General features: G+C 56.5%; 2 protein-coding genes across 2 annotated transcripts in view; both read right to left on the bottom strand.

Annotated features, from left to right (window-relative positions):
* Nucleotides 1-1,178: 1,178 nt before the first annotated feature.
* PPP5C (protein phosphatase 5 catalytic subunit) lies at nt 1,179-19,952 on the bottom strand (the record flags this gene model as incomplete). Its single annotated transcript, XM_073598055.1, is given in 12 exon segments — nt 1,179-1,260; nt 1,574-1,752; nt 1,844-1,884; nt 3,765-3,852; nt 3,996-4,138; nt 5,833-5,938; nt 8,366-8,464; nt 8,548-8,613; nt 8,720-8,841; nt 9,438-9,585; nt 10,510-10,751; nt 19,754-19,952. Coding segments are annotated over 12 exon segments (1,449 nt in total), but the record flags the coding sequence as incomplete, so codon positions are not given.
* A 1,603-nt stretch (nt 19,953-21,555) lies between these two features.
* The window catches only part of MEIOSIN (meiosis initiator), a 37,116-nt gene continuing 33,321 nt past the window's right edge, over nt 21,556-25,350 (bottom strand). Inside the window, exons 10-12 of the mRNA XM_073598056.1 lie at nt 24,616-24,758; nt 24,419-24,508; nt 21,556-21,813 (exon numbers count right to left, since the gene is read on the bottom strand). Of these exons, the coding sequence (XP_073454157.1) occupies nt 21,627-21,813; nt 24,419-24,508; nt 24,616-24,758 (420 nt within the window). The 3' untranslated portion in view covers nt 21,556-21,626. The remainder of the gene's footprint in view (nt 21,814-24,418; nt 24,509-24,615; nt 24,759-25,350) is intronic.

Here is a 25,350-nt window from a genome sequence, read left to right on the forward strand (position 1 = left end):
AGGTCAACTGGAAGATTACTCTGGAAGTCCAAATCCTCTCCACCAAGAAGGTATTGGAAGAGGAGATTCCTCCATACAGAGTTCCTGGGTCCAAGCATAGATATTTAAAGCTTTGGGAACCAAGATAGGGCACATGTCCCCCTTGGGTTTGGGAACTGAACAAGCTGGAGTAGAATATGTGACCAATCCACCACAGATACTAGTGCAATGACCCCCCCCCCCCTCAACAGACCCACAAAGGCTACACGGAGATTTACTAATCTGTGCAAAGACACAGGCAGGTTGGAGGATATGAACTTCCAGCTTGTACTCCCTGGAAACTACCTCATGGCCCCAAGCATCTGTGATGCAGGTTGTCCAAGCGTTCACAAAGACTAAAGGCCGCCCCCCCCCTCTTTGGAAAGTGGGGGGCGCTCCCTCAAGATGAAGAGGATTCATCAGAGGGCTTGGAAGACTCCGCAGACTTGGGGGGGGGGGGGGGTTGCGAGTGGACAGGGGGCCAGACATGGGTTGGCTTTAGAAGATGAGGCCTGGGAGAAATGAAATGAACTCCTTACGGCCTGTCCTCCCAGATGGAGCCCTAGGCCTTTTCTGTTGAGGAAGAGGAGTACTCTTGCCCTTGGTGACCTCCTTCATGAGAGCTTTCAGGACAATCCCTTAAGAGACCTCCCTTGAAGGGCGTGCAAAGCAATCGCTTCTTGCACGCAGGTTAAGTGGCCCAACACATTAGCCAAAGAGGAGTCGTCCTGTTCACCATTCAGGCGTCCGACCTCCTGGAATTCTAGCAAAACACGGAGGAATGCTGATAAAGAAGGGGCAGAGGAGGGGTCATCCTGGGCAGAGGAGGGGTCATGGGCCGCTTACAATTTTTTTGCAGCGTTTAATCCTCCTGTAGGTGGCATTATTACCCAACAGTCTCTGATACGGTGTCCTCCAACGAATGAGAATGAAAGACCTTTTCTGTAGCTTATAATGAAAATTCTGTTAGATCTCCACATGGAATAACTCTGCTAAAACTTAGTCAGTACCAACGACGGGCACGATGACGAGACACTGGGAGGGAGGTGCTATGATGAGACATGGGGGGTGTGGTGCTACGACGAGGCACAGGGGGGGGGGGGGGGGGGGGCGCTACGTAGAGGAGACATAGGGCAGCACACAAGAGAGGAAGGACTCACCACAGCTTCAAACTGGTGAAATTTTGGCTTCAGGTCGGAGCCGCTGAGATGTATATATGCACCTTTATTACCCATCTGGTCACTGGAAGACAAGAGGGGGAGGAGTCAGACAGCATGAGGTGACACGACAGGAGGGGAGGAGTCAGACAGCATGAGGTGACACGACAGAAGGGGAGGAGTCAGGCAGGGGCGGGGTGACACGACAGAAGGGGAGGAGTCAGGCACAGGGCGGGGTGACACGACAGAAGGGGAGGAGTCAGGCACAGGGCGGGGTGACACGACAGAAGGGGAGGAGTCAGGCACAGGGCGGGGTGACACGACAGAAGGGGGAGGAGTCAGGCACAGGGCGGGATGACAGAAGGGGAGGAGTCATGCAGATGTGGGCGGGTACTCACCAGTAGTTTGGGGCAGAGAAGACGGTCACACAGAGACCATTATGCGTCACTTCGTACCCCTCCCCCTTCACCTCGTGACTACGGATGATGTAATCCAGACCGTTCTCTTCCAGGAAGTGGCGGGTGACGTCCGGACCGAACTGACAACTGACGCCGCGCTTACTGGTGGAACGCCCGTCCTGGAGGGAGGAGGAGAAAGGTGGGGGGAGGGATTATAGAAGACCAGTGGGGGCAGGGCTGAGGCACACCATCTGATACCAAAATCCTTACCTGAGGCTGGGGATCCGACCATAACAAATCACACATCGGACCTGGAAGAGAGAGAGACAGAGAGGGGTCAGAGGAGGGTCATGCGGCAGGGGAGGGTGGGGCGGGACGGAGGGTCATGCGGCGGGGGAGGGTGGGGCGGGTCGGAGGGTCATGCGGCGGGGGAGGTGGGGCGGGTCGGAGGGTCATGCGGCAGGGGAGGGTGGGGCGGGTCGGAGGGTCATGGGGCGGGTCGGAGGGTGGGGCGGGTCGGAGGGTCGTGGGGCGGGTCGGAGGGTGGGGCGGGTCGGAGGGTCGTGGGGCGGGTCGGAGGGTGGGGCGGGTCGGAGGGTCGTGGGGCGGGTCGGAGGGTCATGCGGCGAGGAGGGTGGGGCGGGTCGGAGGGTCATGCGGCGAGGAGGGTGGGGCGGGTCGGAGGGTCATGCGGCGAGGAGGGTGGGGCGGGTCGGAGGGTCATGCGGCGAGGAGGGTGGGGCGGGTCGGAGGGTCATGCGGCGAGGAGGGTGGGGCGGGTCGGAGGGTCATGCGGCGAGGAGGGTGGGGCGGGTCGGAGGGTCATGCGGCGAGGAGGGTGGGGCGGGTCGGAGGGTCATGCGGCGAGGAGGGTGGGGCGGGTCGGAGGGTCATGCGGCGGGGAGGGTGGGGGGCGGGGTCGGAGGGTCATGTGGCGGGGAGGGTGGGGCGGTCATGTGGCGAGGAGGGTGGGGCGGGTCGGAGGGTCATGTGGCGAGGAGGGTGGGGCGGGTCGGAAGGTCATGCGGCGAGGAGGGTGGGGCGGGTCGGAGGGTCATGTGGCGGGGAGGGTGGGGCGGGTCAGAGGGTCATGTGGCAGGGAGGGTGGGTCATGCAGTGGGGGTGGGAAGGAGGGTCATGTGGCGAGGAGGGTGGGGCGGGTCGGAGGGTCATGTGGCAGGGAGGGTGGGGCGGGTCGGAGAGTCATGTGGCGAGGAGGGTGGGGCGGGTCGGAGGGTCATGTGGCAGGGAGGGTGGGTCGGTCATGCAGTGGGGGTGGGAAGGAGGGTCATGTGGCGAGGAGGGTGGGGCGGGTCGGAGGGTCATGTGGCGGGGAGGGTGGGGCGGGTCGGAGAGTCATGTGGCGAGGAGGGTGGGGCGGGTCGGAGAGTCATGTGGAGGGGAGGGTGGGGCGGGTCGGAGAGTCATGTGGCGAGGAGGGTGGGGCGGGTCGGAGAGTCATGTGGAGGGGAGGGTGGGGCGGGTCGGAGAGTCATGTGGCGGGGAGGGTGGGGCGGGTCGGAGAGTCATGTGGCGAGGAGGGTGGGGCGGGTCGGAGAGTCATGTGGAGGGGAGGGTGGGGCGGGTCGGAGAGTCATGTGGCGAGGAGGGTGGGGCGGGTCGGAGGGTCATGTGGCGGGGAGGGTGGGGCGGGTCGGAGGGTCATGTGGCGAGGAGGGTGGGGCGGGTCGGAGGGTCATGTGGCAGGGAGGGTGGGTCATGCAGTGGGGGTGGGAAGGAGGGTCATGTGGCGAGGAGGGTGGGGCGGGTCGGAGGGTCATGTGGCGGGGAGGGTGGGGCGGGTCGGAGAGTCATGTGGCGAGGAGGGTGGGGCGGGTCGGAGGGTCATGTGGCGGGGAGGGTGGGGCGGGTCGGAGAGTCATGTGGCGAGGAGGGTGGGGCGGGTCGGAGGGTCATGTGGCGGGGAGGGTGGGGCGGGTCGGAGAGTCATGTGGCGAGGAGGGTGGGGCGGGTCGGAGGGTCATGTGGCAGGGAGGGTGGGTCATGCAGTGGGGGTGGGAAGGAGGGTCATGTGGCGGGGAGGGTGGGGCGGGTCGGAGGGTCATGCGACGGGGGGGGGGGGGGTTGTGGAGGGAGGCAGGTCAGAGGGTCATGAGGCGGGGGGGGGGGGATGCACAGCATTTGACCAGTACAATGACATCATAGACCGGAGATGGGTTCCTGGTCACACCTGAGTCTGGCGGCTGGCGGTTCCGCTCGATGTTCCGGATCTGCTCCAGTGTCACCCCGTCCTCAGAGAAGAGCCCGCCGTGCATGATCTGTGCGAGGACACAACACACATCTTCAGAAAAAGAAATCCTTCCATCACCCAATCACACGGACCCCAGAAATGTACATTTAGGAGGAGCCCATGCTGTGGCCCTATGACTCGGGTCCCAGTCTGTGTCCCTCGGGGACTCACCAGAACTCGCTGGTTCACACACATGGCCAGCGGCAACCACTGGAACACTTCACTGAAGAGCTGGAACATCTGGGCGGAGTATTTGGCTTTCACCTCCCCCTCGAATCCGTACATCTGGTTCATGGTGTCCGTCTCGTGGTTCCCTGACAGGAAAGAGACAGACAAGTGACACCCCAATACAGGATCTGCAACCTCCCGCCACCGAGATCTGCAACCTCCCGCCACCGAGATCTGCAACCTCCCGCCACCGACATCCGAGATCTGCAACCTCCCGCCACCGACATCCGAGATCTGCAACCTCCCGCCACCGACATCCGAGATCTGCAACCTCCCACCACCGAATCTGCAACCTCCCGCCACCGACATCCGGGATCTGCAACCTCCCGCCACCGACATCCGGGATCTGCAACCCCCCGCCACCGACATCCGGGATCTGCAACCCCCCGCCACCGACATCCGGGATCTGCAACCCCCCGCCACCGACATCCGGGATCTGCAACCCCCCGCCACCGACATCCGGGATCTGCAACCCCCCGCCACCGACATCCGGGATCTGCAACCTCCCACCACCGCTGCACCGAGAACTGATGGTGACCATATAATTCTCCTATAGATCAGTCTGGCAGTCTATGGGGGTCATATACGGGGCCTATAGGTCAGTCTATGGGGGTCATATACGGGGCCTATAGGTCAGTCTATGGGGGTCATATACGGGTCCTATAGGTCAGTCTATGGGGGTCATATACGGGTCCTATAGGTCAGTCTATGGGGGTCATATACGGGGCCTATAGGTCAGTCTATGGGGGTCATATACGGGTCCTATAGGTCAGTCTATGGGGGTCATATACGGGTCCTATAGGTCAGTCTATGGGGGTCATATACGGGTCCTATAGGTCAGTCTATGGGGGTCATATACGGGTCCTATAGGTCAGTCTATGGGGGTCATATACGGGTCCTATAGGTCAGTCTATGGGGGTCATATACGGGTCCTATAGGTCAGTCTATGGGGGTCATATACGGGTCCTATAGGTCAGTCTATGGGGGTCATATACAGGTCCTATAGATCAGTCTGGCAGTCTATGGGGGTCATATACGGGTCCTATAGGTCAGTCTATGGGGGTCATATACGGGGCCTATAGGTCAGTCTATGGGGGTCATATACGGGTCCTATAGATCAGTCTGGCAGTCTATGGGGGTCATATACGGGGCCTATAGGTCAGTCTATGGGGGTCATATACGGGGCCCTTTAGGTCAGTCTATGGGGGTCATATACGGGGCCTATAGGTCAGTCTATGGGGGTCATATACGGGGCCCATAGGTCAGTCTATGGGGGTCATATACGGGGCCCATAGGTCAGTCTATGGGGGTCATATACGGTCCTATAGGTCAGTCTATGGGGGTCATATACGGGTCCTATAGGTCAGTCTATGGGGGTCATATACGGGTCCTATAGATCAGTCTGGCAGTCTATGGGGGTCATATACGGGGCCTATAGGTCAGTCTATGGGGGTCATATACGGGTCCTATAGATCAGTCTGGCAGTCTATGGGGGTCATATACGGGGCCTATAGGTCAGTCTATGGGGGTCATATACGGGTCCTATAGGTCAGTCTATGGGGGTCATATACGGGTCCTATAGATCAGTCTGGCAGTCTATGGGGGTCATATACGGGTCCTATAGGTCAGTCTATGGGGGTCATATACGGGTCCTATAGATCAGTCTGGCAGTCTATGGGGGTTATATTCGGCTCCTATAGATCAGGCCCCCTCAGAGGTCTCTGGTAATATAGGTGGGGGGGGGGTAGAGATGAAGGACCCCACAGATCTCAGGACTTACCTCTCAGTAGGTGGAAGTGAGTCGGATACAGAAGTTTGAAGCCGCACAGAGTCACAATCACCTCCACCGAGAACGAACCGCGATCTACAAAATCACCATTAAATATCTACAGGAGTTCAGGAAAATCTCCCAAAAATGAGACCGACAAGAAAGAACGGGGGAGGGGGGACAATTAGGAGGCAAGAGAAAAGGGCAGGGGAGGAGAGACGGGGGGCCGGGGGTTTAAAAAAAAAAAAAGAGAAATCAGAGTGCTCAAAAGCGGGGGTGGTGCGAGAGGAGAGAGAAGGCAAAGGGGGGGGGATGTTGAAGAGAGGTGGTGGGGGGGGGGATGTTGAAGAGAGGTGTGGGGGGGGGGATGTTGAAGAGAGGTGTGGGGGGGGGGGGGGGGGAATGTTGAAGAGAGGTGTGGGGGGGGGAATGTTGAAGAGAGGTGTGGGGGGGGGGGGGGGGGGATGTTGAAGAGAGGTGTGGGGGGGGGGAATGTTGAAGAGAGGTGTGGGGGGGGGGAATGTTGAAGAGAGGTGTGGGGGGGGGGGGGGGGGATGTTGAAGAGAGGTGTGGGGGGGGGGGGAATGTTGAAGAGAGGTGTGGGGGGGGGGGAATGTTGAAGAGAGGTGTGGGGGGGGGGGGGGGGGGGGATGTTGAAGAGAGGTGTGGGGGGGGGGGGGAATGTTGAAGAGAGGTGTGGGGGGGGGGGGGGAATGTTGAAGAGAGGTGTGGGGGGGGGGGGGGGGGGGGAATGTTGAAGAGAGGTGTGGGGGGGGGGGGGGGGGGAATGTTGAAGAGAGGTGTGGGGGGGGGGGGAATGTTGAAGAGAGGTGTGGGGGGGGGGGGGATGTTGAAGAGAGGTGTGGGGGGGGGGATGTTGAAGAGAGGTGTGGGGGGGGGGGATGTTGAAGAGAGGTGTGGGGGGGGGGGGGATGTTGAAGAGAGGTGTGGGGGGGGGGGGGGATGTTGAAGAGAGGTGTGGGGGGGGGGGATATTGAAGAGAGGTGTGGGGGGGGGGGGATGTTGAAGAGAGGTGTGGGGGGGGGGGGATGATGTTGAAGAGAGGTGGGGGGGGATGATGTTGAAGAGAGGTGGGGGGGGATGATGTTGAAGAGAGGTGGGGGGGGGATGATGTTGAAGAGGGGTGGGGGGGGGATGATGTTGAAGAGAGGTGTGGGGGGGTTGAAAAGAGATGGGGGTGTGGGGGTGGGGGTGTTGAAGAGAGGTGGGGGGGTGTTGAAGAGAGGTGGGGGGGTGTTGAAGAGAGGTGGGGGGGTGTTGAAGAGAGGTGGGGGGGAATGTTGAAGAGAGGTGGGGGGAATGTTGAAGAGAGGTGGGGGGGAATGTTGAAGAGAGGTGGGGGGGGGAGTGTTGAAGAGAGATGGGGGGGGGAGTGTTGAAGAGAGATGGGGGGGGGAGTGTTGAAGAGAGATGGGGGGGGGGAGTGTTGAAGAGAGATGGGGGGAATGTTGAAGAGAGATGGGGGGGAGTGTTGAAGAGAGGTGGGGGGGAATGTTGAAGAGAGGTGGGGGGAATGTTGAAGAGAGGTGTGGGGGGGGGAGTGTTGAGAGGTGGGGGATGTGATGGGGGGGGGAGTGTTGAAGAGAGATGGGGGGGAGTGTTGAAGAGAGATGGGGGGGAGTGTTGAAGAGAGATGGGGGGAGTGTTGAAGAGAGATGGGGGGAGTGTTGAAGAGAGATGGGGGGGAGTGTTGAAGAGAGATGGGGGGGAGTGTTGAAGAGAGATGGGGGGAGTGTTGAAGAGAGATGGGGGGGGTGAAGAGAATGGGGGTGGGGGTGAATGTTGAAGAGAGGTGGGGGGTGAATGTTGAAGAGAGGTGGGGGGGAATGTTGAAGAGAGGTGGGGGGGGGGATGTTGAAGAGAGGTGGGGGGGGGGATGTTGAAGAGAGATGGGGGGATGTTGAAGAGAGATGGGGGGATGTTGAAGAGAGATGGGGGGATGTTGAAGAGAGATGGGGGGATGTTGAAGAGATGGGGGATGTTGAAGAGAGATGGGGGGATGTTGAAGTGAGATGGGGGGGAGTGTTGAAGAGAGATGGGGGGGAGTGTTGAAGAGAGATGGGGGGGAGTGTTGAAGAGAGATGGGGGTGGGGGGTGTTGAAGGAGGTGGGGGGTGTTGAAGAGAGGTGTGGGGGGAGTGTTGAAGAGAGATGGGGGGGAGTGTTGAAGAGAGATGGGGGGGAGTGTTGAAGAGAGATGGGGGGGTGTGTTGAAGAGAGGTGTGGGGGGGTTGAAGAGAGATGGGGGTGGGGGGGTGTGAGAGAGGTGGGGGGGTGTTGAAGAGAGGTGGGGGGGAATGTGAAGAGAGGGGGGGGGGTGTTGAGAGAGGTGGGGGGGGTGATGTTGAGAGAGGTGGGGGGGTGATGTTGAGAGAGGTGGGGGGTGTGATGTTGAAGAGAGGTGGGGGGGTGATGTTGAAGAGAGGTGGGGGGGAATGTTGAAGAGAGGTGGGGGGGTGTTGAAGAGAGGTGGGGGGGGTGTTGAAGAGAGGTGGGGGGAGGGGTTCACACATCATGAAGGATACGTAGGGGTTGCTCTCGGATGGGAGTCCGTTGAGATGGAAGATGTTCATGAGATCGTAGAATTGGCCGTGTGTGTCCCCGCACACCGTCACCTGCTGAGACTACGGGAAGGAAGAGGACAGGTCAGATCTCCAGAGAGGAGAAGATCACCAGGAGAGGAGAGGAGTTCAGGGAGAGTTCAGACCTTATCCAATGAGATCTCCACCAGACTGGGCAGCAGAGCCAGAATCTCCTTCACCTGGACTAATATCTGGAAAGAGATTTGGGGCGGGGGGGGGGGGGGATCACTGATCAGTAACACCCAATACACAGGCAGCCCCCCCCCCCCCCATATACACCACGACAGCCGTCATTACCTGATAGACGTATTTCCTATGAAGCTTCTTCTGGTCTTTATAAAATTTCATTAACTCCACCATAAAATCCAAGGTGACCTTCCCATCCTGCAGCTGAGGTCCCGAGTATTCGTCTTCAATGGCTGGAGAGAAGAGCCGTACAACACTCCGGTATAAGACAGCACTATATACATCAGACACATCGAACCCCCTCATAGATCATAAATATCAGAATATTACTCTGCAAATGAGAATCAGGACATCGATTTCCACTTTATCCATACAGAGTAAAGTGATAGGAAAGGGGCCCCCAATACTTCCCCAGAGCTCCCTTACAGCTGTGTGGGTGATATCAGTCACAGGTGAGGAGGAGGAGGAGGAGGAGGAGGAGGAGGAGGAGAAGAAGAAGAAGAAGAGGTGATTAGTCAGACACAGCTGATGGTGCGCAGCACACTTCTCCAGAATGGGGCCCAGGTACTGGGTGCACTTCTTCTGCTCCCCTCACCCACCCCACCCCTCCGCTCCCCTCGCCCACTCCTCCCAACCCTCCCCTCGCCCACTCCACTGCTCCCACCCCTCCGCTCCCCTCACCCACTCCTCCCCACTCCACTGCTCCCAACCCTCCGCTCACACCCCTTGCCTACTCCACTGCTCCCACCCCTCCGCTCCCCTCGCCCACTCCTCCCCTACTCCACTGCTCCCATCCATCCCCTCCCTCACCCCCACCCCCCTCACTTACTCATTCCTTCAATGTCCAAAGAGTCAACCACAGATCGGTTGTGTTGATCGCAGGCGATCGCTCGTTCAAACGCTTTCTGCCTCACCAGTTTGCTGCACTCCTGGAACTTCATCTGAGCGTCTTTGTCATTGGGGCGCACCTTCACCACCTGGGAGGGAAGAGAAACAGGTGAGAGGAGTAATGGGAGGACAACGAGGAGAGAGGAAGGGTGGCAGGAGTAAGGGGCCAAGGAATGGAGGGGGTTGGGTGGCAGGGGCGAGGAGCAACCAACGAGAAAAAGGAGGGTCACGCGGGGCGGAGAGGTAAGGGGAAGAACCGGGGGGAGGGGGTAAACAATGGAGGAATGTGGGGAAGAGGAGAAAGAGGAGGGGGAAGAGAGGAAGGGGCAAGGAGCAGAGGGGGAGTGGCGAGGAGCAGAGGGGGAGTGGCGAGGAGCAGAGGGGGAGTGGCGAGGAGCGAGACAGCAAGGGGCGCGAGGAGCGAGACAGCAAGGGGCGCGAGGAGCGAGACAGCAAGGGGCGCGAGGAGCGAGACAGCAAGGGGCGCGAGGAGGGAGACAGCAAGGGGCGCGAGGAGGGAGACAGCAAGGGGCGCGAGGAGGGAGACAGCAAGGGGCGCGAGGAGGGAGACAGCAAGGGGCGCGAGGAGGGAGACAGCAAGGGGCGCGAGGAGGGAGACAGCAAGGGGCGCAAGGAGGGAGACAGCAAGGGGCGCAAGGAGGGAGACAGCAAGGGGCGCAAGGAGGGAGACAGCAAGGGGCGACAGCAAGGGGCGACAGCAAGGGGCGACAGCAAGGGGCGACAGCAAGGGGCGACAGCAAGGGGCGACAGCAAGGGGCGACAGCAAGGGGCGACAGCAAGGGGCGACAGCAAGGGGCGACAGCAAGGGGCGACAGCAAGGGGCGAGGAGGGCACAGGAAGGGAGGGCACAGGAAGGGGCGAGGAGGGCACAGGAAGGGGCGAGGAGGGCACAGGAAGGGGCGAGGAGGCGATGGAAAAGGAAGGGAAGTGAGGATGGGGATTGGATGGCTGATGTGGGGGATGGGGTGGCCGGGGGGCTCAGCCAGTCTCACCGTCTCGTAGTCTTTCTGCGCCGCCTTCAGTTTGCCCAGCGCCATGTTGCTGGCCGCCCGTCTGTAGTAGCCTTTGATATATTTTGCATCGATCTGGATGGCACGAGATGCGTCCGCCAAAGCATAGCCGTAACATTCGGTGCGGAGGTACGCCAGGCTGCGGTTGCCGTAGTAAATGGCGTTGTTTGGATTGATAGTGATGGCTTCTGTGTAATATTGTACAGCGCGGTCATAGTCCTTCACTGGAGAGAGAGAGAGAGAGCGGGGGTCAGTCCCAGAACTACAAGTCCCATCATCCCCTTCCAGAACCGAGACAGGGAACTACAAGTCCCAGCATCCCCTTTCAGAACCGAGAGAGGGAACTACAAGTCCCATCATCCCCTTCCAGAACCGAGACAGAACTACAAGTCCCAGCATCCCCTTCCAGAACCGAGACATGGAACTACAAGTCCCAGCATCCTCTTCCAGAACCGAGACATGGAACTACAAGTCCCAGCATTCTCTTCCAGAACCGAGACAGAACTACAAGTCCCAGCATCCCCTTCCATAACCGAGACAGAACTACAAGTCCCAGCATCCCCTTCAAGAACCGAGACAGAACTACAAGTCCCAGCATCCCCTTCTAGAACCGAGACAAGGAACTACAAGTCCCAGCATCCCCTTCCAGAACCGAGACAGAACTACAAGTCCCAGCATCCCCTTCCAGAACCGAGACAGAACTACAAGTCCCAGCATCCCCTTCCAGAACCGAGACAAGGAACTACAAGTCCCAGCATCCCCTTCCAGAACCGAGACAGAACTACAAGTCCCAGCATCCCCTTCCAGAACCGAGACAGAACTACAAGTCCCAGCATCCCCTTCCAGAACCGAGACAAGGAACTACAAGTCCCAGCATCCCCTTCCAGAACCGAGACAGAACTACAAGTCCCAGCATCCCCTTCCAGAACCGAGACAGGGAACTACAAGTCCCAGCATCCCCTTCCAGAACCGAGACAGGGAACTACAAGTCCCATCATCCCCTTCCATAACCGAGACAGAACTACAAGTCCCAGCATCCCCTTCCAGAACCGAGACAAGGAACTACAAGTCCCATCATCCTCTTCCATAACCGAGACAGAACTACAAGTCCCAGCATCCCCTTCCATAACCGAGACAGAACTACAAGTCCCAGCATCCCCTTCCAGAACCGAGACAGAACTACAAGTCCCAGCATCCCCTTCCAGAACCGAGACAGAACTACAAGTCCCAGCATCCTCTTCCAGAACCGAGACAAGGAACTACAAGTCCCAGCATCCCCTTCCATAACCGAGACAGGGAACTACAAGTCCCAGCATCCCCTTCCAGAACCGAGACAAGGAACTACAAGTCCCAGCATCCCCTTCCAGAACCGAGACAGAACTACAAGTCCCAGCATCCCCTTCCATAACCGAGACAGAACTACAAGTCCCAGCATCCCCTTCCAGAACCGAGACAGAACTACAAGTCCCAGCATCCCCTTCCAGAACCGAGACAGAACTACAAGTCCCAGCATCCTCTTCCAGAACCGAGACAAGGAACTACAAGTCCCAGCATCCCCTTCCATAACCGAGACAGGGAACTACAAGTCCCAGCATCCCCTTCTAGAACCGAGACAAGGAACTACAAGTCCCAGCATCCCCTTCCAGAACCGAGACAGAACTACAAGTCCCAGCATCCCCTTCCATAACCGAGACAGAACTACAAGTCCCAGCATCCCCTTCCAGAACCGAGACAGAACTACAAGTCCCAGCATCCCCTTCCATAACCGAGACAGAACTACAAGTCCCAGCATCCCCTTCCAGAACCGAGACAGAACTACAAGTCCCAGCATCCCCTTCCAGAACCGAGACAGAACTACAAGTCCCAGCATCCTCTTCCAGAACCGAGACAAGGAACTACAAGTCCCAGCATCCCCTTCCATAACCGAGACAGAACTACAAGTCCCAGCATCCCCTTCCATAACCGAGACAGGGAACTACAAGTCCCAGCATCCCCTTCCAGAACCGAGACAAGGAACTACAAGTCCCAGCATCCCCTTCCAGAACCGAGACAGAACTACAAGTCCCAGCATCCCCTTCCAGAACCGAGACAGAACTACAAGTCCCAGCATCCTCTTCCAGAACCGAGACAAGGAACTACAAGTCCCAGCATCCCCTTCCATAACCGAGACAAGGAACTACAAGTCCCAGCATCCCCTTCCAGAACCGAGACAGAACTACAAGTCCCAGCATCCCCTTCCAGAACCGAGACAGAACTACAAGTCCCAGCATCCCCTTCCAGAACCGAGACAGAACTACAAGTCCCAGCATCCCCTTCCAGAACCGAGACATGGAACTACAAGTCCCAGCATCCTCTTCAAGAACCAAGACAATGAACTACAAGTCCCAGCATCCCCTTCCAGAACCGAGACATGGAACTACAAGTCCCAGCATCCTCTTCCAGAACCAAGACAAGGAACTACAAGTCCCAGCATCCCCTTCCAGAACCAAGACAAGGAACTACAAGTCCCAGCATCCCCTTCCAGAACCGAGACAGAACTACAAGTCCCAGCATCCCCTTCCAGAACCGAGACAGAACTACAAGTCCCAGCATCCCCTTCCAGAACCGAGACATGGAACTACAAGTCCCAGCATCCTCTTCCAGAACCGAGACATGGAACTACAAGTCCCAGCATCCTCTTCCAGAACCGAGACAGGGAACTGCAAGTCCCATCATCCCCTTCCATAACCGAGACAGAACTACAAGTCCCAGCATCCCCTTCCAGAACCGAGACAGAACTACAAGTCCCAGCATCCCCTTCCAGAACCGAGACATGGAACTACAAGTCCCAGCATCCTCTTCCAGAACCGAGACATGGAACTACAAGTCCCAGCATCCTCTTCCAGAACCGAGACAGGGAACTGCAAGTCCCATCATCCCCTTCCATAACCGAGACAGAACTACAAGTCCCAGCATCCCCTTCAAGAACCGAGACATGGAACTACAAGTCCCATCATCCCCTTCCAGAACCGAGACAGGGAACTACAAGTCCCATCATCCCCTTCCATAACCGAGACAGAACTACAAGTCCCAGCATCCCCTTCCATAACCGAGACAGAACTACAAGTCCCAGCATCCCCTTCCATAACCGAGACAGAACTACAAGTCCCAGCATCCCCTTCCAGAACCGAGACAGAGAACTACAAGTCCCAGCATCCCCTTCCAGAACCGAGACAGAACTACAAGTCCCAGCATCCCCTTCCAGAACCGAGACAAGGAACTACAAGTCCCAGCATCCCCTTCCAGAACCGAGACAGGGAACTACAAGTCCCAGCATCCCCTTCCAGAACCGAGACAAGGAACTACAAGTCCCAGCATCCCCTTCTAGAACCGAGACAGGGAACTACAAGTCCCAGCATCCCCTTCCAGAACCGAGACAGAACTACAAGTCCCATCATCCCCTTCCAGAACCGAGACATGGAACTACAAGTCCCATCATCCCCTTCCAGAACCGAGACATGGAACTACAAGTCCCAGCATCCCCTTCCAGAACCGAGACATGGAACTACAAGTCCCAGCATCCCCTTCCAGAACCGAGACATGGAACTACAAGTCCCAGCATCCCCTTCTAGAACCGAGACAGAACTACAAGTCCCAGCATCCCCTTCCATAACCGAGACAGAACTACAAGTCCCAGCATCCCCTTCCATAACAGAGACAGAACTACAAGTCCCAGCATCCCCTTCCATAACCGAGACAGAACTACAAGTCCCAGCATCCCCTTCCAGAACCGAGACAGAACTACAAGTCCCAGCATCCCCTTCCAGAACCGAGACATGGAACTACAAGTCCCAGCATCCCCTTCTAGAACCGAGACAGAACTACAAGTCCCAGCATCCCCTTCCATAACCGAGACAGAACTACAAGTCCCAGCATCCCCTTCCATAACCGAGACAGAACTACAAGTCCCAGCATCCCCTTCCAGAACCGAGACAAGGAACTACAAGTCCCAGCATCCCCTTCCAGAACCGAGACATGGAACTACAAGTCCCAGCATCCCCTTCCAGAACCGAGACATGGAACTACAAGTCCCAGCATCCCCTTCCAGAACCGAGACAGAACTACAAGTCCCAGCATCCCCTTCCAGAACCGAGACAGAACTACAAGTCCCAGCATCCCCTTCTAGAACCGAGACAAGGAACTACAAGTCCCAGCATCCCCTTCCAGAACCGAGACAGAACTACAAGTCCCAGCATCCCCTTCCAGAACCGAGACAGAACTACAAGTCCCAGCATCCCCTTCCATAACCGAGACAGAACTACAAGTCCCAGCATCCCCTTCCAGAACCGAGACAGAACTACAAGTCCCAGCATCCCCTTCTAGAACCGAGACAAGGAACTACAAGTCCCAGCATCCCCTTCCAGAACCGAGAGAGGGAACTACAAGTCCCAGCATCCCCTTCCAGAACCGAGACAAGGAACTACAAGTCCCAGCATCCCCTTCCAGAACCGAGAGAGGGAACTACAAGTCCCAGCATCCCCTTCCATAACCGAGACATGGAACTACAAGTCCCAGCATCCCCTTCCAGAACCGAGACATGGAACTACAAGTCCCAGCATCCCCTTCCATAACCGAGACAGAACTACAAGTCCCAGCATCCCCTTCCAGAACCGAGACAGAACTACAAGTCCCAGCATCCCCTTCTAGAACCGAGACAGAACTACAAGTCCCAGCATCCCCTTCCATAACCGAGACAGAACTACAAGTCCCAGCATCCCCTTCCAGAACCGAGACAGAACTACAAGTCCCAGCATCCCCTTCTAGAACCGAGACAAGGAACTACAAGTCCCAGCATCCCCTTCCAGAACCGAGAGAGGGAACTACAAGTCCCAGCATCCCCTTCCATAACCGAGACAGAACTACAAGTCCCAGCATCCCCTTCCATAACCGAGACAGAACTACAAGTCCCAGCATCCCCTTCCAGAACCGAGACAGAGAACTACAAGTCCCAGCATCCCCTTCCATAACCGAGACAGAACTACAAGTCCCAGCATCCCCTTCCAGAACCGAGACATGGAACTACAAGTCCCAGCATCCTCTTCCAGAACCGAGACATGGAACTACAAGTCCCAGCATCCCCTTCCAGAACCGAGACATGGAACTACAAGTCCCAGCATCCCCTTCCAGAACCGAGACATGGAACTACAAGTCCCAGCATCCCCTTCCAGAACCGAGACAGAACTACAAGTCCCAGCATCCCCTTCCAGAACCGAGACAAGGAACTACAAGTCCCAGCATCCCCTTCCAGAACCGAGACAGAACTACAAGTCCCAGCATCCCCTTCTAGAACCGAGACAGAACTACAAGTCCCAGCATCCCCTTCCATAACCGAGACAGAACTACAAGTCCCAGCATCCCCTTCCAGAACCGAGACAAGGAACTACAAGTCCCAGCATCCCCTTCCAGAACCGAGACAAGGAACTACAAGTCCCAGCATCCCCTTCCAGAACCGAGACAGAACTACAAGTCCCAGCATCCCCTTCTAGAACCGAGACAAGGAACTACAAGTCCCAGCATCCCCTTCCAGAACCGAGAGAGGGAACTACAAGTCCCAGCATCCCCTTCCATAACCGAGACAGAACTACAAGTCCCAGCATCCCCTTCCAGAACCGAGACAAGGAACTACAAGTCCCAGCATCCTCTTCCAGAACCGAGACATGGAACTACAAGTCCCAGCATCCCCTTCCAGAACCGAGACATGGAACTACAAGTCCCAGCATCCCCTTCCAGAACCGAGACAGAGAACTACAAGTCCCAGCATCCCCTTCCAGAACCGAGACAGAGAACTACAAGTCCCAGCATCCCCTTCCAGAACCGAGACAGAGAACTACAAGTCCCAGCATCCCCTTCCAGAACCGAGACAGAACTACAAGTCCCAGCATCCCCTTCCAGAACCGAGACAGAACTACAAGTCCCAGCATCCCCTTCTAGAACCGAGACAAGGAACTACAAGTCCCAGCATCCCCTTCCAGAACCGAGAGAGGGAACTACAAGTCCCAGCATCCCCTTCCATAACCGAGACAGAACTACAAGTCCCAGCATCCCCTTCCAGAACCGAGACAGAACTACAAGTCCCAGCATCCCCTTCCAGAACCGAGACAGAACTACAAGTCCCAGCATCCCCTTCCAGAACCGAGACAGAACTACAAGTCCCAGCATCCCCTTCCAGAACAGAGACAGAACTACAAGTCCCAGCATCCCCTTCCAGAACCGAGACAGAACTACAAGTCCCAGCATCCCCTTCCAGAACCGAGACAGAACTACAAGTCCCAGCATCCCCTTCAAGAACCGAGACAGAACTACAAGTCCCAGCATCACCTTCCAGAACCGAGACAGAACTACAAGTCCCAGCATCCCCTTCCATAACCGAGACAGAACTACAAGTCCCAGCATCCCCTTCCAGAACCGAGACAGAACTACAAGTCCCAGCATCCCCTTCTAGAACCGAGACAGGGAACTACAAGTCCCAGCATCCCCTTCCATAACCGAGACATGGAACTACAAGTCCCAGCATCCCCTTCCAGAACCGAGACATGGAACTACAAGTCCCAGCATCCCCTTCCAGAACCGAGACATGGAACTACAAGTCCCAGCATCCCCTTCCAGAACCGAGACATGGAACTACAAGTCCCAGCATCCCCTTCCAGAACCGAGACAGAACTACAAGTCCCAGCATCCCCTTCCAGAACCGAGACAGAACTACAAGTCCCAGCATACCCTTCCAGAACCGAGACATGGAACTACAAGTCCCAGCATCCCCTTCCAGAACCGAGACAGAACTACAAGTCCCAGCATCCTCTTCCAACCCACTCACTGCCAGTCAGGAGTAGATGGGGTAATTGGGGTAGTAGGGAGGTCAGTCAGGGGGTGTAGGGGGTATAGTGGGGGGAGGGGAGGTCAGTCAGGGGGTGTAGGGGTAATGGGGGGTATAGTGGGGGGAGGGGAGGTCAGTCAGGGGGTGTAGGGGTAATGGGGGGGAGGGGAGGTCAGTCAGGGGGTGTAGGGGGGTATAGTGGGGGGAGGGGAGGTCAGTCAGGGGGTATAGTGGGGGGAGGGGAGGTCAGTCAGGGGGTGTAGGGTGTATAGTGGGGGGAGGGGAGGTCAGTCAGGGGGTGTAGGGTGTATAGTGGGGGGAGGGGAGGTCAGTCAGGGGGTATAGTGGGGGGAGGGAGGTCAGTCAGGGGGTGTAGGGGGTAATGTGGGGGGAGGGGAGGTCAGTCAGGGGGTGTAGGGGTAATGGGGGGTATAGTGGGGGGAGGGGAGGTCAGTCAGGGGGTATAGTGGGGGAGGGGGGGTCAGTCAGGGGGTGTAGGGGGTATAGTGGGGGGAGGGGAGGTCAGTCAGGGGGTGTAGGGGGTATAGTGGGGGGAGGGGAGGTCAGTCAGGGGGTATAGTGGGGGGAGGGGAGGTCAGTCAGGGGGTGTAGGGGGTATAGTGGGGGGAGGGGGGGTCAGTCAGGGGGTGTAGGGGGTATAGTGGGGGGAGGGGAGGTCAGTCAGGGGGTGTAGGGGGTATAGTGGGGGGAGGGGGGGTCAGTCAGGGGGTGTAGGGGGTATAGTGGGGGGAGGTCAGTCAGGGGGTGTAGGGGGGTATAGTGGGGGGAGGGGAGGTCAGTCAGGGGGTGTAGGGGGTATAGTGGGGGGAGGGGAGGTCAGTCAGGGGGTGTAGGGGGTATAGTGGGGGGAGGGGGGGTCAGTCAGGGGGTGTAGGGGGTATAGTGGGGGGAGGGGGGGTCAGTCAGGGGGTGTAGGGTGTATAGTGGGGGGAGGGGAGGTCAGTCAGGGGGTATAGTGGGGGGAGGGAGGTCAGTCAGGGGGTGTAGGGGGTAATGTGGGGGGAGGGGAGGTCAGTCAGGGGGTGTAGGGGTAATGGGGGGTATAGTGGGGGGAGGGGAGGTCAGTCAGGGGGTGTAGGGGGTATAGTGGGGGAGGGGGGGTCAGTCAGGGGGTGTAGGGGGTATAGTGGGGGGAGGGGAGGTCAGTCAGGGGGTGTAGGGGGGTATAGTGGGGGGAGGGGAGGTCAGTCAGGGGGTGTAGGGGGTATAGTGGGGGGAGGGGGGTCAGTCAGGGGGTGTAGGGGGTATAGTGGGGGGAGGGGAGGTCAGTCAGGGGGTGTAGGGGGTAATGTGGGGGGAGGGGGTGTCAGTCAGGGGGTGTAGGGGGTATAGTGGGGGGAGGGGGGGTCAGTCAGGGGGTGTAGGGGGTATAGTGGGGGGAGGGGGGGGTCAGTCAGGGGGTGTAGGGGGGTATAGTGGGGGGAGGGGAGGTCAGTCAGGGGGTATAGTGGGGGGAGGGGAGGTCAGTCAGGGGGTGTAGGGGGTAATGTGGGGGGAGGGGGTGTCAGTCAGGGGGTGTAGGGGGTATAGTGGGGGGAGGGGAGGTCAGTCAGGGGGTGTAGGGGGTATAGTGGGGGGAGGGGGGGGTCAGTCAGGGGGTGTAGGGTGTATAGTGGGGGGAGAGGAGGTCAGTCAGGGGGTGTAGGGGGTATAGTGGGGGGAGGGGGGGTCAGTCAGGGGGTGTAGGGGGTATAGTGGGGGGAGGGGAGGTCAGTCAGGGGGTGTAGGGGGTATAGTGGGGGGAGGGGGGGTCAGTCAGGGGGTGTAGGGGGTATAGTGGGGGAGGGGAGGTCAGTCAGGGGGTGTAGGGGGTATAGTGGGGGGAGGGGGGGTCAGTCAGGGGGTGTAGGGGGTATAGTGGGGGGAGGGGGGGTCAGTCAGGGGGTGTAGGGGGTATAGTGGGGGGAGGGGGGGTCAGTCAGGGGGTGTAGGGGGTATAGTGGGGGGAGGGGGGGTCAGTCAGGGGGTGTAGGGGGTATAGTGGGGGGATGGGGAGGTCAGTCAGGGGGTGTAGGGGGTATAGTGGGGGGAGGGGGGGTCAGTCAGGGGGTGTAGGGGGTATAGTGGGGGGAGGGGGGGTCAGTCAGGGGGTGTAGGGGGGTATAGTGGGGGGAGGGGAGGTCAGTCAGGGGGTATAGTGGGGGAGGGGAGGTCAGTCAGGGGGTGTAGGGGGTATAGTGGGGGGAGGTCAGTCAGGGGGTATAGTGGGGGGAGGGGAGGTCAGTCAGGGGGTGTAGGGGGTATAGTGGGGGGAGGGGGGGTCAGTCAGGGGGTGTAGGGGGTATAGTGGGGGGAGGGGAGGTCAGTCAGGGGGTGTAGGGGGTATAGTGGGGGAGGGGAGGTGTCACGTACCCCGGAAGTACTCGTTGGCTCTCTCTTTCAGCTCCTCGGCTGTGCTGCCCTCGCCTCCCCCACTCTCTGCCCCGCCGGTCTCCGCCGCCATCTTGCCGGTCACCGTTTGTGCGTCACCAGGGCAGCGACACATCGTGGTACGACAGAGGAGCACGTGACCGGCGCCATCTTGAGAGTGGCGGAAGGAGGTGATGGGTGGAGGTAGCGGCCATATTGGGGGGGAGTCAGAGATCAGGTTAGATTTGAAGGATGGAGGGGAGAGGAGGCTCCTTATTGGTTGAAGGAAGTTCTGTGTCTTAGGACATTGATCAGCTTCCCCCAGAGGATCCACGTTGGAGGGTCTGCAGGGTCCCCCAGAAAATCCTCGTTAGAGGCTCTGCAGGCTCCCCCAGAGGATCCATGTTGCAGTGTTGGAGGCTCTGCAGGCTCCCCTAGAGGGTTCATGTTGGAGAGTTTACAGGTTCCCCCAGAGAATCCATGTTTGAGGCTCTGCAGACTCCCCCAGAGGAACCACGTTGGAGGGTCTGCAGGCTCCCCCAGAGTAACCATGTTGGAGGGTCTGCAGGTTCCCCCAGAGTAACCATGTTGGAGGGTCTGCAGGTTCCCCCAGAGTAACCATGTTGGAGGGTCTGCAGGCTCCCCCAGAAAATCCTCGTTAGAGGCTCTGCAGGCTCCCCCAGAGGATCCATGTTGCAGTGTTGGAGGCTCTGCAGGCTCCCCTAGAGGGTTCATGTTGGAGGTTCTGCAGGCTCTTCCAGAGGAACCATGTTGGAGGGTCTGCAGGCTCTCCCAGAGGATCCATGTTGGAGGGTCTGCAGACTCCCCCAGAGGATCCATGTTGGAGGGTCTGCAGGCTCCCCCAGAGGATCCATGTTGGAGGGTCTGCAGACTCCCCCAGAGGATCCATGTTGGAGGGTCTGCAGACTCCCCCAGAGGATCCATGTTGGAGGGTCTGCAGGCTCCCCCAGAGGATCCATGTTGGAGGGTCTGCAGGCTCCCCCAGAGGATCCATGTTGGAGGGTCTGCAGACTCCCCCAGAGGATCCATGTTGGAGGGTCTGCAGGCTCCCCCAGAGGATCCATGTTGGAGGGTCTGCAGGCTCCCCCAGAGGATCCATGTTGGAGGGTCTGCAGACTCCCCCAGAGGATCCATGTTGGAGGGTCTGCAGGCTCCCCCAGAGGATCCATGTTGGAGGGTCTGCAGGCTCTTCCAGAGGATCCATATTGGAGGGTCTGCAGCCTTTCTACATTGAGGTCATGTTGGGTCAGTTGCACCAATCTGTCTGCACTATTTTCTCCTTCAACACCTCATACTATACAGGAACAGCTGAGAAGGAGGAGGTTTGGAGGCAGTTTTTGGGTTTCTTTTATTAAACTATTAAGTTGTCTGAAACATTTGTAGAAGCTCTGCAGGCTCCCCCAAGGATCCATGTTGGAGGGTCTGCAGGCTCCGCCAGAGGATCCATGTTGGAAGGTCTGCAGGCTCCTCCAGCGGATCAATGTTGGAGGGTCTGCAGCCTTTCTACATTGAGGCCATGTTGGGTCAGTTGCACCAATCTGACGGCACTATTTGCTCCTTGAGCACCTCATACCTTGCAGGAACAACTGAGAAAAAGGAGGTCAGGAGGCAACTTTCTGGTTTTCTTTTATTAAACAATTAACTTTCCTGAAACATTTGTAGAACATCTGAGGCCAGAGCGGCGGGATCTACAAACTATACTGTGCATGCTGCCAGCTACTGACCCCCAACCCCCCCTATCAAGAACAATACCATTCCCTCCCACCATAACAAGAACAATACCACCCCCCCCCCACATACCAACACTTTAACAGTACCATGGGAAATTAGCTTGACACACTCGGCAGCATACACCTCACAGAGTGGGAAGTGGGAACTTTATATCCTGGTGGAAGAATCTGGACACAGGGGTGAGGGGAAGCGACTTGTCGGCCAGTAGGACAGACAGCGGTTTGGGTGGAGAGACCTCCCCGGAGAGGAGATTCACGTTTCTCTGCTTCACCAGACGGTCATTGATCAGACTGTAGTGCAGAGCCTTCATACTGTGGAGAAAAACAGGGTGGGGGGGTGAGTGGTCAGCACAGAGCTCCATCGTGTCCTATCCCCGGCCAGCGACATTCTGCCTGTAGCAACTACTTGAGGATGTTGAATATAAAATTATAAAAAAACTTCAACAAAGTTTCCAATGTGCGTCTCTCATCTCCCCCCCCCCCCTCCCCAGCAAATACCAGCTGCTCCTGTGTGAGGAGACACCGGTAGATTGTCTGCGAGTGTCAATAAGGACATACTGTACAAACGTAGAAGATCAGGTTCAGGGTGATCCCATTTTTTGCTGATTGTATGGATTGTGGAAGCACGCCGGCCTCTTCTCCCGTTATGAACGTTATACAGAGATACGGATATTATTGCAGAAGAGTGTAATGGGGTGTAAACATTTTCTGGGGTACATAATACACCCCCAGCTTTGTATCTGGATGTTTTAGCACCCCTCGGCTGGCTCGGGGGGTAACAGGCTGATAACATTTGTCTGTCATTTCATGTATGAAGTGGGATTCTCACCTCCATTGTAGGACATTGAAGATATTGGATGGGTGTGATTACGCCAGCTGTAGGAGCAGGGCGCTGTGTACAAAGAAAAAAACTCCCTAGGGGCGGTCCCTAGATGGTGGCCTCACACCCCCGTCTGCTCCTCACAGCTCAGTTAGCAGCCAGTAGTATTAGGAGACAGGAAAAGAAGGCGTGGTCGGTACTGTGCCTTCCAATGGACCAGGAAAAGATTTTATGGTGACTACAAAGATTACGCTTTCTCTTTTGCTCATTGAAGGGCACCGTGGAGTCTTTAGAACATAATGGACATCCCAAAACAGTGCCAGAAAAGGGTGGGCCCATAAATAACAAACCAACGCACAGGAAACTCCGCCCCTGCAGAGCCAAACTGCTGGCAGCAAAGATGAACGACCAGAAGCTGGCATCCTTCAAGGCCGTGCCATCACTACGCAGAGTTTTATGAAAAGGCGTAGAAGTAACCAGGCAGTCCCTTGGAATACTTGAGCAACAAAATCGCAGAGAGGAGAAGCCCAGAACATGCACAGAGTCCTGGTGAAAAGAGCAGAAAAAAACATCAGAAAAAAACATATTTAAAGCTCCCAATCCCAAGGGGATCGGCCAAACCGCAGCCTGACACCTCCACCCTTCAAACCATCAACATGGCGAACCATCCTACTAATAACAAGACCAACGCCATGTGGCCCAAACCATCAAAAAACACGACTTCCTGAGACGGAGGGACCCAGAGGAGGTCAACTCATGACCTCATGTGAGAACTATACGATCTTCCTCAGGAGAACCTCATGTACGTGAAAACTGATACGACCTTCAGTAGAAGGACAACTTCATGTAAGTGAGAACTGATACGACCTTCCTCAGGACAACTTCATGTAAGTGAAAACTGATACGACTTTCAGCAGAAGGACAACCTCATGTAAGTGAGAACTGATACGACTGTCAGCAGAAAGACAACCTCATGTAAGTGAAAACTGATACGACTGTCAGCAGAAGGACAACCTCATGTAAGTGAGAACTGATACGAACTTCCTCAGGACTACCTCATGTAAGTAAAACTTGATACGACCTTCAGCAGAAGGACAACTGAGGGTGAAGTCCCACCGTCACCCAGTGCAGCACCAGAAAAGGTTGCACACAGGAGAAACGCTGCTAAGGAGAGATGCCAGGTGATAGTAACCAGAGAGACCACTTCATGAGGAGTCAATAGAGGAAGGTCCCTGATATTCTGGGAGAAAGGCTGTTTCAGATCTGATATAAGATCCCCCAGTGGCTGAGAAGACCATGAAGACAGGACACCCCCTGGAGAAGGCATGAACTAGGGAAAAGAAAACACAATCTTTCTAAGGGAGTGGCCAAGGTGAAAGCTGGCTCAGCACAGTAACAATCCACCCTATCAGTCCACCTTTGAAGGAAGGTAGAAAAAAATCCTAGGTCCTAACCCCTATAGTAAGTGCTGAGCTGTGAGGAGCAGAGGGGGTATAGCCACCAGCAGGGGTCGCCGCTAGGGTGTTTCTTTCGCAGTTGTATTTAGTGTCTTACTCCTGCAGGTGGTGTAATCACACCCAACCATTATGAACCAAAGATTAACTTACCATCAGTTCCTATCGTCTGTAGAGGCCGGGGTGCTCCCAAACCTCGTACTACAATCTATACAGTGAGCCATTTAATACGATCACCCTAAACCCAATCTTCTACTTTGTCAATGGCTAAAGTCTTACCAAAATTCACATGACCTTCGAAAGTACTTCAAAATTTCATGTGCTATTGAAGTGTAACTAAAGATTTCCCTTCACTTCCTGTCCCATAACCAAAACAGGAAGTGAGATAAAATCCTTCCAAAGTGAGGGAATCCCTGGTTGCCACCAGAACTAGTGTTCCCAATGAGCCCTGACCCCAACTCCAAAACGAGGCTCCTCCCTGGTGAAATTTAGGCCACTCCTTCGCCTGTTATCTAACCTTTCCCCAGAAAGAGAATATTTCCATTCTTCCATAGAAGGGAATGACAGAGACTTGACTCCGCCTCCAGAAGAAGGCTCCTCCCCAAAGACCCACCCATCAAGAATCTCCCAGAATCCTCTTTACCAGTATGGACGCCTCTCCTTCACAGACATGTTTCTCCACAATTCTGCCAGATCTCTGGTGGCCGTAGTGGATGCTTTGCCAGGATTCACCCTGAACAAGGAGGATAAAATTCAGGATATTCAGGATATTCTCAACCCCGCCCCCCACCCTCCAGCTCATCATCCCCCCCATCTCCCCACACCGGGGTTAGATGTCACCTGAGGTAGGCTTTACGGTTCAGTCTGCAGAACATGATGAATCCGTTCACACACTTCTTCCTGATTGGCTGCAGCCTGGAGGGACCGGATGTCTTCCCAGAAGTCTGTGCATCCGGGGGGTGACTGGACGTTGGTGGTTTCACCTGAGAGGACAAAAAAGGGGGGAGTATATCTGAGATACAAGGAACACCCATCAACATCATCCTCCCAGTATTAAACAAATTTAGGACCTGGAAACCCTCTGCTAGATACAGTGGCGAAAATAATGATTTGCTCACCTGCAGATTGTGTAAGTTTGCCCATTTAGGTGTATTTTATATGATAGAGACAGAATATCAATCAAAAATCCAGAAAAAACACACAATACAAATGTTATAAATGGAGTTGCAGTTCAGCGAGTAAAATAAGTATTTGATCCCCAAGCAAAACATGACTTAGCAGTTGGTGGAGAAACCCTTGTTGGTGATCACAGAGGTCAGACGTTTCTTGTAGGTGGTGATCAGGTTTGCTCACATCTCAGGACGGATTTTGGTCCACTCTTCTCTACAGATCTTCTCTAAATCCTTAAGGTTTCTTGGCTGTCTCTTGGCAACTCAAAGTTTCAGTTCCCTCCATACATTTTCTATAGGATTAAGGTCTGGAGACTGGCTAGGCCACTCCAAGATCTCAATGTGCTTCTTCTTGAGCCACTCCTTTGTTGCCTTGGCGGTATGTTTTGGGTCATTGTCATGCTGG

This window comes from Aquarana catesbeiana, linkage group LG09, assembly GCF_042186555.1.
Source record: "Aquarana catesbeiana isolate 2022-GZ linkage group LG09, ASM4218655v1, whole genome shotgun sequence".
NCBI classification, from domain to species: Eukaryota; Metazoa; Chordata; class Amphibia; order Anura; family Ranidae; genus Aquarana; species Aquarana catesbeiana.